At 40.7% G+C, this 17,500-nt stretch overlaps 1 protein-coding gene across 2 annotated transcripts in view; it reads left to right on the forward strand.

Moving 5' to 3' along the window:
* The window catches only part of LOC137976155 (serine/threonine-protein phosphatase 6 regulatory ankyrin repeat subunit A-like), a 107,862-nt gene that overhangs the window by 27,106 nt on the left and 63,256 nt on the right, over positions 1 to 17,500 (forward strand). For both annotated transcript variants that reach the window (XM_068823446.1, XM_068823448.1), the window contains exons 6-18: positions 222 to 332; positions 847 to 945; positions 1,062 to 1,163; positions 1,861 to 1,962; positions 3,673 to 3,780; positions 5,068 to 5,166; positions 7,393 to 7,494; positions 7,820 to 7,921; positions 8,237 to 8,335; positions 11,578 to 11,676; positions 12,761 to 12,862; positions 14,835 to 14,936; positions 15,796 to 15,894. In XM_068823446.1, the coding sequence (XP_068679547.1) occupies positions 222 to 332; positions 847 to 945; positions 1,062 to 1,163; positions 1,861 to 1,962; positions 3,673 to 3,780; positions 5,068 to 5,166; positions 7,393 to 7,494; positions 7,820 to 7,921; positions 8,237 to 8,335; positions 11,578 to 11,676; positions 12,761 to 12,862; positions 14,835 to 14,936; positions 15,796 to 15,894 (1,326 nt within the window). The remainder of the gene's footprint in view (positions 1 to 221; positions 333 to 846; positions 946 to 1,061; positions 1,164 to 1,860; positions 1,963 to 3,672; positions 3,781 to 5,067; positions 5,167 to 7,392; positions 7,495 to 7,819; positions 7,922 to 8,236; positions 8,336 to 11,577; positions 11,677 to 12,760; positions 12,863 to 14,834; positions 14,937 to 15,795; positions 15,895 to 17,500) is intronic.

Below are 17,500 nucleotides of genomic sequence, written 5' to 3' on the forward strand. Positions count from 1 at the left end.
TCCGATGATAGTTTTTTTGAAATCTAATCTTAGCGCATGGTTCAGTTACACAGCTATTCTTAGAGAGGCATCTGATTGGTCAGTTGTAATGACGTAATGAAATTTCAAATATGCGTGGAATTGCTATTTTAAAAAAGATAGGAATCCGTTCTCTTACCTTTTCCGCTCTTAGTCGGTGACATGAACCCATAAAACAAACCGCCTTTGTAACTTTTGTACAGAATGCGATCGCATTGCTGCTAGAAGCTGTGAATAATGAAAGCATAGAAGACCTGAAGGAGCTCATGGATTTTGAAATTTTGGACGACGATGTGCATCAGACATGCAAAGAGGTAATTGGCTTCTCTTGCGCCGAAATCATGCGACAAAATGACACAAAATGGGGCAAATTTCATTTAAATGTCGAAAGTAATTAGGTTTGAAAGTAAGTTGCGTTTCTTGCGACACAAGTTCTTATAATAGATCTCATATTAATAAGCATAATAATAAACAAAATGGACAAAACAAAAAATGGATAAGACATCTTGCGTAAGTGTCAAAAATGGGTACTATCGCAAAAAATGTGAAATCGTCAAATCGTTTCACAGCATTTCAATGTAATGTACAATTAGATCTTCCAGGAGCGACGTAGATCATTGCTTAGAAATTTCAAATTCCGCAATTTTTGGTAATGACACATATTTAAACAAAAGTGAAATAAAACCACATAATTTAATAATAATAATAATAATAATAATAATAATAATAATAATAATAATAATAATACGAAGATGGTGAAGAAGAAGATGGAAACAGAAACAGTACGAGTTGTTATTGTTGTTAGTGTATTTCTTTATATTTCGACAGGAAAATGGCGATTCACCCCTTCACATTGCTGCGAGGAAGGGAAACGTGGAAATTTGCAAACTGCTGGTCCAAAGTGGAGCAAAAACAGACGCGAAAAACGTACGTGTGTTTTTTACGTTAGTTTGCTAATCATCGAAAGCAGGCTTAATCGTTATTGTTAAACAAGAACGATCTTTAATAAATCTCCTGTATTGATCGATATTGTTCCTCTACAGGCTGACGGTAACACGATTCTTCATATAGCTGCGGAGCTGGGTGATGTAGCCATGGCGCGATTCCTGTACAGTGCGAAAGCAAAGCCCAACATTGTCAATAATGTAAGTTTCCATGGTTAAAATCAAGCTTATGGAGATGTGTTTTTCTAGCCTTTCAGGCAAGCAACTTTACTCTTCGTCTCATCTACATACGAGTTTACTTGAGAAGACGTTTTCATTTCCCCGATTTAAAGCCTTTTGTTTTGGATAATAAGCAAAATGTGAGGCATCGAAAACTGATAAATTACTTGTTATCCAAAGGTTAATGAGCTCATGCATTCTCAGAATTTCCAAAGCAACAATCCTTAAAGATTAGCATTTGCGTGGTTCATTGAGGTCAGAATTTTAAAGACAGCTTATTACAAAATGGACATTTCCAGATTTCTTTGCTGAAGGATTAGAAAATGATGATTATGTGATAAAATGAGGCAACAATTGTAGGCAAAGATTCTCATTGTAGGTCTTTCGCAAATGGCGCAATTCTTCCATCTTTGTGCCATGTAGGCGAAGTATCTAGTAACTGGATAAGTGAAAACAGTTTTGATGTGAAAATAGAGAAAGTTAAGAACGAGTCTTTGTTACGCTCTAACGTAAAATTTTGTTTCGTCTCCCTATCAGTTACCACACTTCGCCGAAGGAATGAACCCAAGCCAAAGCATTACTTTCTGCAGTCCATTGATACAACATTTTGTTTTTAATCTTCAGACCAGAGCTAACGATATCAAGACTCTTCTTAATTAATTTCGACTTATTTCACTAGGATGGTGATACGCCGCTACACTTAGCCTGCCAAAGAAAACATGTCAGCATTGTGGATCTTCTTCTTGCAAAGTTCAGCGCCAATATTGGTATACCAAACAAGGTTTGTATCAAGATTCCATTCACAGTGTCACCAGAGAAAGAGCCAGATTGAAATGAGTGAGGGGGGGGGGGGGGGTCCCATCCTTGCTGTGGATGCCTATCACTTATCCCTGAGACCCAAGGGAGCCAACTCGAGAGCCACTACCTTGCATCTACCCTTCCACATCCCTATTTTAAATTTTGTTTTCTTTAATTTGAACTAAGTTACACTAAACATGTTTGGGAGTGTTAGCATCGTTCTTAAGTTTGCCTTTTTTAATGATGCCCCTGGTTATCAAGGAATGTTGATGACAGCTTCCCTTTTTGTCGCGAGCACACAAACTTTGTTGCTTACTGGGAAAATCGCTTTGGATGTGGTGTACGGCTTATCCCAAAGGAAATCACTGGTTCCCGTTTGTTCCCTGAAGTTAAGTCCTATTGGACTGGGTTATTATCTGGACAGGTGACAGTCTGGAAACACCCTGTGCTGTACCTCTTGGTCATAATTGGCGCTTCCCAACTTTGCAACCATTATGTGGGCTGAGTTTAAGTCGCTTTCAACGTGACTTGAGTGTCAGGCTACGGTTTTCCTCCCTCATCAAAAATCGACTGTGGTGCTTAGCTCCGGGATCAGCCATGGACCGTATAGCGACTGCTGGGGTGCAGGTATGGCACAGTGGTGAGAGCACTCGCCCGCGTTCGATTGCCACACTCGGCATCATATGTGGGTTGAGTTTGCTAGTTCTCTACTCTGCCACGAGAGGTTTTTCTCCTAGTACTCCGGTTTTCCCTTCTCCTCAAAAACCGAAATTTGATTTTGCTTGCGTTAATTTGTTGATTTCGATTTACAGTGTCCCCAATTAGTGCTCCAGCGCTAGAAGATTAGACCCTTAAATAAAGTTCCTTTCCTTTCCTTTTTTGCTATAAAAGTGCCTAATCTATGCATTCGGTCCGATTTCTTTAAGCTGTCTCCTTCGTATTTCTTTCCCCACGGACTGCAAGTTAGGGTGCTTAGTAGGGCCAGCTTCTTTACTTCTCCTTTTCTTTTCTTTTCTCTGACTTTTGACTGACTCTTAGTTCGCGATGTTGAGGTTTGGTTTACCAAAGGACTAGCTAGCATCTTCAAATGTCATGGAAATTCTTTATCGAAAATTTTGCGGTGGGACGATCGGTCACACACAAGAAATTGGTGGGGGTTATTATGGTTTCTATAACACAGGCGGACCATGATGTTCACATTCCTTTCAATGGTTTCGTTTTTTGGACCCCAACCATCTCATTTGCCGGGACAGTTCGTGGACCGTTAAAAACAGCAACCGGCCTACTGGATTGAAATCGCCAATCACAACGTTGAGTTTCCATTTTAATTAAGATTTTGGTTTTTCATAGTTGAGGGTAAATGCTCGGAGGTCAAACCACTTTGAAATATGAGGGTAAACAAAATATGATAATATGTACGAACGAGAGGCTATTAATTAACCCGATCCCCTACAATAATTAATGGCAGCGAAAAACGAAACCGTTGATTGGAATTTGAAATTCAGATACCACATGTTTAAGATAGTCATAGTGATGTGTTTGGAAAATGTGTGATGTCAGGTATTGCTTTTTCTCCTCAGCTTTAAACTCAGGACAGGATTCCATTTTAATTAAGATCAAAAGTATTCAAGGCCCCCTTTGTCGGTTTGTGTTAAATTTGTCTTTACTCTCTATTGTGTATATTTTTTGGCAGAAAAGTGACACACCTTTGTTTATTGCTGTAAGAGTCAACTGCCCTCAAGCAATCAAACTCCTGTTAAATTCTGCACAAGCGGACCAAGATGTGAAAGCTGGTAGATCGGTGCGTATTAAGCGACAACAAACACAGGGGTGGATCCATACCGGTTCCACCGTTTTACGGAAATCGGTCAGAAACACGGGAAAGGGGACTTTGGAGAGTTCAAATCCAAAACATTCCCGGGGAAGCAAGCCCTTCCCCTCCCCCCCCCCCCCCCTAGAAGCTTTTTGGTTGTTTGGAAACCGGTCATTATTTATCCTAGATTCGCCCCTGAAACACATGCTCTTATATCAGAATCAGGACCTATCCTAAGGATAACATCAGGCGTAGAATAGCTTCCACTGTACAATTCGCCTCGTTAACGAATTGTAAGATGACTAAGGACGAGCGACAGGCACTGAAGAGACTCGGTGAAGAACGACGACAACATCGTCGTATTACGTGTTGACAAAGGGCGTTGTGTCGGCTATCAGTGGACAAGAAAGATTACTATGAGAAAATGGACTCACTTGTTAGCGACAGACAGACATACAAACCACAAAGTGAGACCCGACACCAACACTTCAACGAAGACTGCACAACATCCTACTTAAGAAGTAGGAGTCTGAGTCTGTCGACATTCAACGCTACTACAGCATGAGGCCGGTGCCGCGTACCAGAACCGCCGAGACTCTACGAACTGCTGAAAGTACTCAAACGTAACACACCTATGAGCCATATCGTCTCGTTCTGTGGGTCTCCGAAGCACCAACTATCGAAACAGTTAACAATATAGTACTCAAATCCCAATCCAAACTTCAGTCTACAAACTTCTGTCAAGACGGTACAAAACACCTCATGACTATACGCTACTGTCTTTTAATGTTAAATCACTGTTAACCAGAACTGTATTCCACTTCAACCGGCAGTAGACTGACCAAAGAATGCTATCGAAAAATGGACTGTCAAGTTTACACAACACAAATCACTTGACCCTAAGGACAACTTCCGTTCATAAAACAAAAACAACAACACAACAACAACAACAACAATCTGTATTTTCTTAACTTGAGCTATTTACACAAATGCGCGGGCCCGCAGGGAGCTACAGCAGATCATTCATCCATCCATCCATCCACAAATCCATACGCTCTCTATTCAATCAATTAGTTGTCCAATTTATTATTATTTCCCCCATCCGTTCGTTCATTCATTCATTCATTCAGTCAGTCAGTCAGTCATTCACTCATTCATTCACTCATTCACTCGCTCATTCACTCACTCACTCACTCACTCATTCACTCACTCGATCATTCATTCGTTCATTCACTCACGCATTCATTTATTCAGTTTTCCACTTATTTTCTACAGGCCAATGGCGACACGTTATTACATCTAGCAGTGGATAACAAAGATATAGAGGTCGTCAAATCACTGGTCCAGGCTGGAGCTCCGCCTGACGAACAAAACGTAAGATTACATCAGCTTTTTTACGCCAGTCTGAACCATACTAAACAACAAAAACACATAGAAATTCTACATTTCATTACTGTTCAATTAATTAACTCATTACCTGCGTACTCCGCAAATCGATTTAAATCTAAAAAGTAGGGCCGCTCGATACCTTTTACCGACACGGAGAGAAATATCTTGGTAATACACGTAAAATACAGTTTCTAAGGTCGAGGACACTTGGTTAAGCTGTTATGATGTATCTTTTTTTCAAGATTCCAAAAAGGAGTCAAAAATTTCGAAGGGAACACGCGAAAGGAAAGCGCGTGTTCCATTTAATTCCCTTTATAGTTTATCCACGTTGCATATTCTCTAAGTAGATTTCAGCGAATCACTATGCAAATGGCAGATACCTATCCTAAGCTAAGAGAATGACCTATTTCGGTCTCCGTACTAAGCATTTACACAAATTAAAAGCCAACTGAGTTTCCCAATAAACAGTCTCCACATCTTACGTTGTTCTCTTTGTTCCTCTCAAAGTGTGCTAGTTTTATCTCAATGTCTGAATGATTTGATTTTCCTGGCTTCAGGGCTGCTCGGAGAGCCAAAGAACTTGTCTTTGATAATCAGATATCATAAAGGCCAGGGAGCCGGGGTTGACCAAAGTTCAACTAAATCTCAAGTAAATTTGTGAAAAAAATAATCATTATTTTATGTACCCTTATGCCCCGTCCACCCGTATCTTGATATTTTTAAATCCTTAACGTTTTCTCTGCGGATTCAAAAACGTTCACGCTATCTACACGTAAGGTATTGAAATCGAATTTTGCCCGTCCACCCGTAACCGGATTCGTTCTAGTGTCCAGGGACGCGTTTCTCGAAGGTCCCGAAACTTTGCAGGCCATTTTCGGGTCTCACAATTCCCTTTGTATCTCAAGAACGGAGAGGATTTAAGTCGTCAAAGTTCACAGCAATTTTTCTTTTTGTGGCCTTGAAAACATGTCAAAAGATCGGCTTTCCAAAACAAGCGGTTGACAGTTTCACTAATGGCTTTTCGGGCTTGAAAAGTTATCGGGACTTTCGAGAAACGGGCCCTGAACTCCTCTATGACTAATGTCAACAGAGCATGTGGCCTCAGGCGTGCGGCGACAAGAGAAGCGATAGCATTTCGTTTAGCGGCCATGTTGAATATTTGCGCGGTAAAGACTGGATCTGAGTTTGGAACGTCATCAGATATTTGAAAATAGGGAGCTTACGAAACGACGACGCCCACGGCAACGACGACGCTACAAAACAATAGGTTTAGTGAGCAAAAACAATGGCTCTGCACGCTCTGCGCGTGCGTTTTACATTTTGGTACATTTCTTTGCCGTCATCTCCTAAATGACGACGTGAAATGATCAAATTCAAGGTTCTGTGGAGGACATTAGCACATGACGATGAATTTTCAGTCCTCTCTCTACGCTTCCAACTCACTCATACCAGTTTAATTCCTCGACAGTTACTACACATTTTTAACGCGAAACGACATGAAATAGTTTCGTAGTGATATGAATAACGCGAACTCGTATTTTAAAATGAAGTCCTCGTTGCCGTTGCCGTTGCCGTCGCCGTCCTCGTTTCGTAAGCTCCCTAACAGGGAGCTTAAGCAACGACAACGGCGACGGCAACGAGAACGTCATCTCAAAAGATAACTTTGCGTTATTTTAATCGCTTCGTGACTATTTCAACGTTTTTAATATGACAAGGGTGTGGTAATTCCTCAAAGATGACACCAGTCGGAACGGCACTCCATTTTAGGAGAGAAAATGAAAATTTATCCTCAAGTGCTGACGTTCTTCATAAAACCAAAAACTTGGCTATTTCACGTTGTTGTTTGGCTGACGACGGCAAAGAAATAGACAAAAGTGAAAAATGCACGTGCAGGGCGTGCAAAGCTATTGTTTTTACCCACTAAATATGCAAATTCGTGACGTTCTCGCTGCCGTCGCCGTTTTCGTTGCTTAAGCTCCCTAATATCCAGAGTAGACCGTCCACATGGTTCCAAATTCTTTCCGTATTCAAACTTTCTACTCTATAGAGCGGATTCGCCGGATCTTTACTCTTTATTTAAAATAATACGTGTGGACGAAAGGCTAATCTGCAAAGAAAAAGTTGCGGATTAAAAAAAAAAAAAAATCCGGATAAGTGTGGACCGGGCCTTAGCTGGGTGTATAATGCAACAATATGGATTTTTTTTTTAAGAATGTGGGAAAGACACCGTTGCACATAGCTGCTATCAAAGGAGACGAGGAAATGGTGAAATTTCTGCATACTGCGAAAGCGAATCCCAACATCCTTGATAACGTAAGACAACAGAACAGATATATGTGTATAAAGTTCTTTTTTACAGGCAGTTCAATTTGGTGAAAAAAGCGCGGGAGAAAGCTGGGAAAAGGAGACATTTCAGAAGGCTTAAAATCTTAGGAGTGTATAGGGATCTCGTTTCCCTTATCCTCTTTTCCCTCAGGATTTGTTATCCACCTTTTCCCTTCCCCCACCCAGTAAGAAAGATGTTAAGCCTCTTCGGAGTAGATACCTGGAAATGAAGCCAGATTGAGCCGGTCTTTCTTTTGAATTGCTGGAGTTTTCCATCATTGCGCTCACTGATTTCATGTGTGCTCTTGTTCAGGAGGAAATGACACCACTTCATTACGCAGCTCATGGCGGACATCAAGCTGTTATTTTATATTTTCTGGAGAAATTCAAAGTGGATGCTTCTGCGAGGAACAGGGTAAGAGCAATCTGATGATAATGTTGAAGTTTACAATGAAGGTGACGTTACTATGGTGATAGTAACTCTTACCATGTGTAGGATGATGATGATCATGGTGACCTGATCATGACAATGACGATTACATGACGTCACTGGTTAGAATATTCTGACGACGATGTTGACGGTAACAGCGAATGGAATGACGAGAACGCTTATTATGACAACAAACCATGTTTTCTATTCTTATCGAGATGACATCAAAATCGATTGCGAAATTGGTAACTTTACAAATCTAAACCAGCTGCCTGACACATGACACCCATTTCTTTATAGGATGGGAGCACTCTTCTACATATGACTTGTCAGGCGGGCAACCTGGAAGCTTCCACTGCTCTTATCAAGAGGGGTGTTCTTGTACACATGCCAAATAAGGTAGCAGTACAGTTTGATGTTGTTGTTGTTGTTTTTTTTATGCTACATTTTTTCCAGTTTGATGCTATTTTCTTGTGTTGAAAGCCCTGTTAGGCTTTCCTAGACCTGTGTTCCAAGTCCGAATGTCTTACCCTAAAACGAATTTAGCCTTTTTAAGGGCGAAAATTTAATCTATAGCACCCATTCGCAGAGCAGGCAGTTTAGAGATTATTCGACTCTGGATTTTGGGACTATACAGTATCAAGAGAGGAGGAGGGGAGAGAATATATCCACCATTCGTGGGTCTCTTCCGATGATAATTCTTTCAATCTAAATTTAGTCCGTGGTCATGATGCGCGGCTATTGTAAGGAAGGCAACTGATTGGATAGTTTCACAGCTTTTGGCATGGGGATGTGTTCTCTTCCCTCATCCTCTCCTGATAGTTAGCAACTATTCACCGAAGTAGAGGTGGCTAGTGGTGGTTATTTACCGACCCGCGAAGCGGCGAGGTAAATAGCCACCACTAGCCACCGACACAGAGGTTAATACTTGTTTTAGTATATACTGAAACAGTGAGATAGTATAGCACTAAAAGATGATTTTAACTCATTTGTTCCTGCAAAGATTACAACGTTTTCGGGCGCAAATTTCGCGCGAATAGACCTTTTTACCGATACGGCGGCCATTTTGATTTCTATTGTTTTGAAAGACATTATGGGATGCTCATGGGGCAAATTAATGTTATTTGCCCCCTGGGCATCCCATAATAGCTATTCGAAACAATAGAAATCAAAATGGCCGCCGTATCGGTAAAAAGGTCTATTGCTCGGAGGTGAATAGCAAAGAATATCTGGAGTTTGAGTAGCCAATCAGCACGCGAGAGAGTTCAACGCTATCCACTGTTTTAGTACGTGCTAATATGGAATATAGGATAGTCTGGGGGCCTTCTTCGGTGAAATATTCTAAAAAAGTGCATATTGTCAGCTGAAGAAGCCAGTGGAAGGCAAACGCGCTGGTCGCCATGACAACTATTCTTTTTTTCGGATTCACCGCTTATTTTGTTGAAAAAAAACTGTCCTTTTTCGGCATTGGTATGGATTCGGATTTTGAAAAAGGAACATAGCCTACACAAGCGCCAATATTTACGAGTTTAAGTTCTTCACTTTCCAAGTTTATCGAATTGGTCCTTAAACACGAAGACGCAGTATGAAAGACGTGGTGCCTTAGGCACATGCAAATGATTTATCAATCAACCATGGACGCAACCAAGAGCTCTGTGATAATTTGTGCAATAAAAAAGCCCCTTATGGCAATGTGCCCGTAACATGTCTTAAAATATCATCTGCCGTTCGTTTTTTAATCCTGAGTACCTTTTTCTTGCGCTAGAAATATCTTTTAGGGCTTCCGTCTCTGTGTTGCTGTTTGTTGATCACCATCTTGGATAATTAATCAGTCGTGCTTGAATGAATTCGAACATGCATGGGGTGAGGCCACCCCTTTTATAGTGCGTCTTCGTGTTTAAATATCCGGCTAGGAAGCAAATCAAAGCAGTCCAATCGGGGCTACTATGAAACCTGCAAGTTAAAAAAAAAAAGGAAAATAAAATATTTCATTATTTATATTATATAACATTACATTAATTATTTCTTTATTTATTATGACCATCATCAAACCAAGTAAGTAAGTAAGTAGTTTATTTAATCACGTAGACACAACAGAGCTTACAATAAAACTAGTGAGAACTTGCTCGTGTATCGGTAAAATGAGTACCCAGAATCGAAAGTTGACAATTCTACAATAAAATTACACGGCCCAAAAAGTCTAGTAAAATGATTCTAAATTACATTTGTGTAATCCCCTCTTAAAATCTTTAATATCATCACAATTTCTAACAGTAATCGGCAACGTATTCCATAATTTGTTACCAACAAAAGAAAAAGACTTGTGCATCCACTCAGCGTGAAAGCGGGCTTGTTCTAAGTTACTGCCCTTTCCCCTATATAACATACTTTTCTCATCAAATTCAACAAATCGGCAATGTACTTAGGATCTATCCCATTAAGACACGTATAAATTTACATTAATGCTTGATAGTACCTACGATATTTTAAAGTGTTTATATTAACTAGATTCAAATAGACTCTCATAACGGTAATTTATTCAAACGCTCATCTGGCATAAGCGCTCGAACTGTCGAGTTTGCGTTTAAAGAAGCTTACCAACGTCATTGTTATTTTCGGTTATTTGTCGCGCCACATAATATTAGGGGGCTTAGAGTGGTTTTCAATTGAGTGTCCAAAGTAATTAGTGAATTACTTTGGTTTATGATTACTTCACTCAGTGATTGGTTCAAAGTTCTCGCGCTATTTTTTCAACCAATCAGAAGTGAAACCAAATCCAATCGGGCTCGCGCGTGCACATTTTCCCGGGCTTTGTGTCGGCTACTTGTAATTACTTCGAGTTTTGATTGGTTTACTGGATTGTCTCCGACCTTTTTGATTGGCCAAAGTAATTACTTTGGTTTTGGTTTTACGACACGCAATTGAAAACTGCTCTAAGAAACGACAACGGCGACGGCAACGAGGACCTCACAAATTTGCATATTTAGTGGGAAAAAAACAATAGCTTTGAAAGCCCTGCTCGTGCATTTTGCACTTTTGTCCATTTCTTTGCCGTCGTCGGCTAAACAACGACGTGAAATAGCCAAATTTGAGGTTTATTGAGGACGTCAACACCTGGAGATAAATTTTCATTTGCTCCCCGAAATTAAGTGCCGTTCCGACCAGTGTAATTAGGGAGCTTAAGCAACGACGAAGGGGACGGCAACGAGAACGTCATCTCAAAATATAAATTCACATCATCGTAATCACTTACTAACGTACTTCATAAAACTTAAAATTTGGCTATTTCACGTTGTTGTTTTGCTGGCAACGGCAAAGAAATGGACAAACGTGAAAAACGCACGTGCAGGGCGTGCAAACCTATTGTTTTTGGCCACTAAATATGCAAATGTTTGACGCTCTCGTTACCGTCGCTGTTGTCGTTGCTTAAGCTCCCCATTCTTGAGGAACTACCACACCCTTGTCATATTAAAAAGGTTGAAATAGACACGACGTGATTACAATAGCGCTAATGTATATTTTGAGATGACGTTCTCTTTGCCGTCGCCATCATCGTTGCTTAAGTTCTGTATTAACTTGTCTTCAGCGTTAATGAAATTTTACATTCTTACTCGATTTTTTTCATTATATGTTTGTTTCAGAGTGGAGGTTTGAGCATCCACGACGCAGCGAGAAAGGGTCACGTGGGATTGTTAAAGTTGTTGTTGGAAAAAGGCGTGTCTGTCAACATAAAGAACAAGGTACAAACATTGTAAATGCGACCGGTCGCTTAGTTGAGTACGGGACTATCGTACGGGAGGTTGCGGGATCAAAATCTCCGTCCCGACCAATACTCAACTTAAGCACGCGCGTTTTTGAGACACGGAAGGTAACCGGAAATGAGCTGTTTTCCCTTTTAATTTGTCTCCGTACAACCACATTTACATTGCTAAGTATCTTTTCTTAGCATCACCACTGTCCTGGCACGCGAAATGTTCTCTTCCTATTGCCGTCCGCGTCTTAAAAGCGCGCGTGCTTCAACTCCCTAATAACTGAGAGAAAGTGCTAACATCTGCAATGGCTCCCGCGGTCCCGCATGCAGTTCCTTAACTCGACTTCCCATGTGAGTTAAATCGTTTGATCATTGACTCAGATGTCCAGGCGGTTCTTTTCCGGGTACTTGGGTTTGCCCCGCAAATGGTTATTCAGTATAATATTCAAAAGTCTCCAAGCGAAAAATATTTAAAGAAACAAGGCGCTTTCTCTAATGAAGTATTCGCAAGTAATTATGCTTGAACATTTTTCCTTAGTCTAAGGGACATTGTCTTTTTTGAGCGGAGGAGGGGGGAGCGGGGGAGTCTTAGTATTGTGAAATAGCATCATCTTGAAATCGACTGTCTTCTTTGTTGATATCTTGGTGACGACAAATGGAATGGCGCTCAAGCACCACGAGAACTAAGATGCATTTCGTTCAGATAGCTCGTTCTCAAAAAATCTTTTTACGATTCGCCATTCTCTTCGTTGAGTACAATTCCTAAAGTTGCTTCTACTGCGCCCAAATTTTCCCAAGGCTAGGGAACTGGAGACAAGGTGTTCAGACTAAGACGGTCGATGGTGTTCTTCCCAGGGTACAGTCAGTACTTGAAATGTTTGTTCAGACTGGTGCCCGCGCTCGAGAACCAGGTATGGTCATCAAGTCTGGACGGGACATAAAGGATCAACTTGAGACATTTCTCAAGGATTTGTTTCAAATTTACAGACGGTCAAAGAACACCGTCCAATTCAGTATTGTTGAGTGCTTATAAGAAGTCCAAGACTTGTTTTTCTGCTCATTTCTTACCGCAGAACAAATACACTCCTCTTCACATCGCAGCCCTGAATAGGAAGCATCTCGCTGCGCAGTTACTGGTTGGATTCGGAGCTGATGTTTCAGTCGTTGGAGGCGTGGTAAGGATGGAAATTATGAATCTTTGTTTACGTTTTTTGCTTTATTAGCAAAAGGCTATCGTTTTCTAATCAATCATCCAAGAATAAAGTACTGATTATTGAAAGTGCATTGCATAATGAGGTATCTCCGAACGCGATATATCAGATAATTTCTGAGGAATGATGCTTTGAAAAGTTCCAAATTTTACAAGGAATGTATGGGATCATTAGCGTATTTGCCTTCCAAGAATTTATCAGGTTTTGGTGGCTCATACTGGCAGATCATCGAAATCGAAAAAGCTTTAAGATGAGAACATAACTAAGTTTAACAAATTATTTGAAGTTTGTAAGTCAATAGACCTTATTCACGTTAGCCGCCATGTTGCTTTTCAAATTGTCATGCAAATTGGCCATCTGTTATGCTGGGGGGCAAACATTGGAAAAAAGGCAAATTGCGGAAAATCGGCTCGTCGAAATATTGAAATAACATTGCTAAAAGTACATTTTAGAATTTATAAGTAAGTACCTTTTGTAATAATTTTATATCTTTTGATTGCTTTTGACTTTTGACTTTCTACTTCGCTTTCTGCTCATTTTTCACTAAAGAAACATCGAAGCAACTTGTGTAATCATTCTATTTTACTACTTAGGTGACAAACATTCAATGAACGTGTAACAAATCATCTGTGTGGCTAAGATATTCGTTAAAACCTCTCGCGATCGAACTTGTGCTGTTTGCGCCCTCAGAAGTGTGTAGCTAATTTGCATGATAATAGCAAATCCAACATGGCGGCCATCGTGAATAAGGTCAATTCGTTTACAACACGATGCCTTCTATGAGAAAATTTTCATGTTAACGACACAAAGCATAGGCAATGACATAAGCAAAGATTCCCATATTCATTTTAAAATGTTGCAGCCTTCCGCAATTCGGGGTCAAGACACAGCAATATCATCGTTCGGGAAACCAATGTGATAACGAATATCATTGCCGATAAGAATACAGGCAATGCTAAACCACATTCGATTTGTTAAAGTGGTAGTATGATTAAAAAATCAAACATTTTTGTTTTTGGATTTCAATACTATGTCAATTAAACACTGAGTGACGAAGTGAAGTTTTAAGCCTTAATTTCAAAAGGACACTTGTTTATGTTAACTGGAATTCTCCCATTTAACGGTCCGCCATTACTAACTTTGTAATATTGAGAGAGCTGGATCGAGGAGAAAATGACGTCAGACGCACTGGTTTAAGAATGCAATGCATTTGAACAATATACGCAACTGAGTTACGTGTAATATGCGGCACAGGAGTTTCGGGCTTTCAGGTTTTTTAACACGTGTTTTGCATACATAATTAAAATGTAAGCTGTTGAGTGAATGACGTCACTTTTCCCTAGACCGTGAAACTCAAAACTTACACTCAGCGTAAACAGCCTTCGGATAAACATCAAAGCTCACAATTTTGTCAGGCAGGGTTTAAGCAAGCACTCTCTCAAAATCTGATCACAGTACCTCTTTAAATCGAAACATAACAGAGCAGCATCAATATCAACCCAATCAAATTTGTGTTTGTAAAGCCGAGCTTCTTCGGCTATCTACAAGAGTTATCATAAAGGCCTGGTTTTCGATAGCGATGCAAGCATAAGCACAAGCAACACACGCAGGCGCATTTACTTGTTGTTAATTAGTGTCTATTGTTCGAACAAAAGGCTCCAATAAACAACAAGCTACTGAGTTTGTGTATGCTTCTTGTGCTTATGTGAAAACCAGGCTAAAATGATCTAATTATGGGACGTTATACCATCATGATAGTTATAGTATTTTCTTCCGCCCTCAAAGAAATGGTTAGGGAGTTATGCCAACTTAAATTGTGTTTGTCGACTTACTATGAATTTGGTAGACAGCCACTGTTAGCTTTGTCCAATGTGTGCTTAGTAGAAGAGGAATGTTTTCTCTATGCGTGTGTCTAGATTATGTTTTTCCCTTGTAGTCAAAAGAAACCCCGCTTCATATGGCTGCAAAAGTTAAGGGAGGCGAAAAAGTTGTGGATGTCTTGATCAAAAGTGGGGCGGATCCTGACACAGCGAAGGAGGTACGTTATTTATGTACCCTCCCACCCAATCCATGAAATAGAGTATATCACGTGGCTTTCAACCGCGTTCCCCCGTTTTACTGCTCGTCTCCTCCTCGGCGGAGAATAGCCCATGGCTGCGTGGGGATACACCATAGTTCATCTTCGAGTGCTGGTAGTATCTCTCGCTAGCGAGCGCAGCGAACACTGTTTATTATGTAAATACTTCTAAAATGTTCAGATTAAAAACAACATGTTTTATTCGTTTCCGAAAAAGGGGTCCGCAACCACTAAAATACGCGTGTTGTGTAACATGAAACAAGACATGAAAGTAATGAAAAACAAATCATGATAAAGTCAAATTTTTACAGCACAAAACAAATCTTACAATGAGGGGGGAGCTCGTTTTTTCATTGTCTATTCGTTTTTTTTTTCCTCCGGGTTCTCCGGTTTTCCCCCCTCAGCAAAAACCAACATACAGCTGATTCCAGCTGGCTGTAAGCTGTGCTCCAATGTCACACATGGACCTTATAGCGGCTGCCATAGGCGCCTTTGTATGCTTTCGGTTTAACCTTGTTGAGCTGCGTCGTTGCTGTACTTGCGACTGCGATTAGCCACGACAATTATTATTATTATTATTATTATTATTATTATTATTATTATTATTATTTAGTTACCATGACGACACCTATATCCTCATATGTGAAAGATAAAAATAATATCTTCACTGCACGCGGCGAAGGTGACATTTTAGCAAAAAGGAAAATGCTAGTATTTCATCAGTATCTATATGTAATAACATAGAAGCACACCTCGTGCCGAGTGCACTTTTCAGTTAGGGGGAAAATAAAAGTTTAACCCTTTATACTCATACTTTTAGGATGGTGAAAGAGCTCTGCATTTAGCAGCCAGATGTGGAAACCTAGACGTTGTGAAACTGCTCTTGAGGGAAGACACGGAAGTGGCTCGCCGATCAGGGGTAAAAGATTGAGACGCACGCACTTGACGTCAGAGCAGCGTTGTTGTTCCCTCAAACTGAATCTTAACGGAATTACACTCCATTCGTATGCAAATATTCTTGTGGGTTTCGGTTAAGAAACATGGCCGCGAATAGGCGCTGAAAGATGAAAACATTTTGGGAGGCGAGATGCGAGATGCTGTTTATAAGTCTATCCACCACGAGGAGTCTATGACTCGGAGCTTACAACTTCACTGTATTTCTGGAACGGCGTCTTTACAGAGCGAGTTGTTTTTAGATTGATTTTCCCACGAAACAAGACCTTTCCAGCCAATCGCAAGTCTTGCTTGAGAATTTATTACCCATGGGATTGCGAATGGTCACTCTTACTTAAGAACTCGTCTAAAAATAGCTTTATCTGTAAAAATGCCGTTAAATAAACCTACAATCTTGGACAAAACTCTTAGGGAAAATGTGACACATCACTATAAAATGGTCATTCCCTATAATTTGGGCAGCAGTGGTGGAGCAGCGGTGAGAGCACTCGCCTCCCACCAATGTGGCCCGGGTTCGATTCCCGGTCTTGGCGTCATATAGGGGTTGAGTTTGTTGTTGGTTCTCTCCTTGCTCCAAGAGGTTTTTTCTCCGGGTACTCCGGTTTTCGCCTCTCCTCAAAAATCAATACTGCCAAATTCCAATTCGATCCGGAATGCACGGACACATGTGCCTGTGTGATAAAAGGTTACCTTATCCATACTTTCCCCCACCCCCTAATATAATCCATTGTTGGTTTTTGCAAGGTTGTAGTATTGGAGTTGTAGGCTCCTGCGGTTATCGCCTCCTCCCACCAACCCTTGTTTTCCTCACCCTCTAATCCTCTCCTATCCTACCTTTTGTAGCATTTACATGTACTCATTTGCCGTCATGAAACTTTAACGGCATCAGACAGTTTAAAATCTGTGTTAATCTTAGCAGGGAAATAATGGAAGGGGATTGTACGTAGACGCTGGGTACTTTCCAATGAGCCAAAAATCCCGGAAATTTCGATTAAATGTCAAATGCAACAGTCTTTTTCTGGAAATCCGTTTGGAAAATGTGGAGTTCAGAGGTACTCCTGATTTTCCGATGGGAACGGAATTTCGGAAATTCCTGTACCACTTTACCGATTACACCGTTGTGCCCAGGCTCAATTTCGCGCGAAATTGAGTCACGAGGGAACGGGTAAGGCCTGGGAACCAAGCTTTGAAAATGGTACATTTTCAATTTTGTCCGGTTGGTCGGCATACTTGGAAAAGCGCTTGCCATTATCCAACGGTCACCCCATCCAGAATTTTCCAAAAAGTGATAACCATTTCACCCCTGAAGGGTCCCCCATCGACGACTAAAATCGTCTGGCGTTAGACAGAGCAAAATCTATTAGGGTCAATCTTAGGAGGGAAAGGTTAGGATTTATTAACGTAGTATGGTAACACCCTGTTCACGCTCACAAGGGTCAGGACAAAATGTTTGAACGGTACAGTTCTGCAGCTGGACCACCCGTTTACACGGGAAAGTGCAAGGTCATTTACAGACTGAAGCATTGTTCGAGTCCAAATATCGCGAAGTATGTACATGTACAACCATTGGT

The sequence above is a fragment of the Montipora foliosa genome, chromosome 11 (genome assembly GCF_036669935.1).
Source record: "Montipora foliosa isolate CH-2021 chromosome 11, ASM3666993v2, whole genome shotgun sequence".
NCBI lineage: Eukaryota > Metazoa > Cnidaria > Anthozoa > Scleractinia > Acroporidae > Montipora > Montipora foliosa.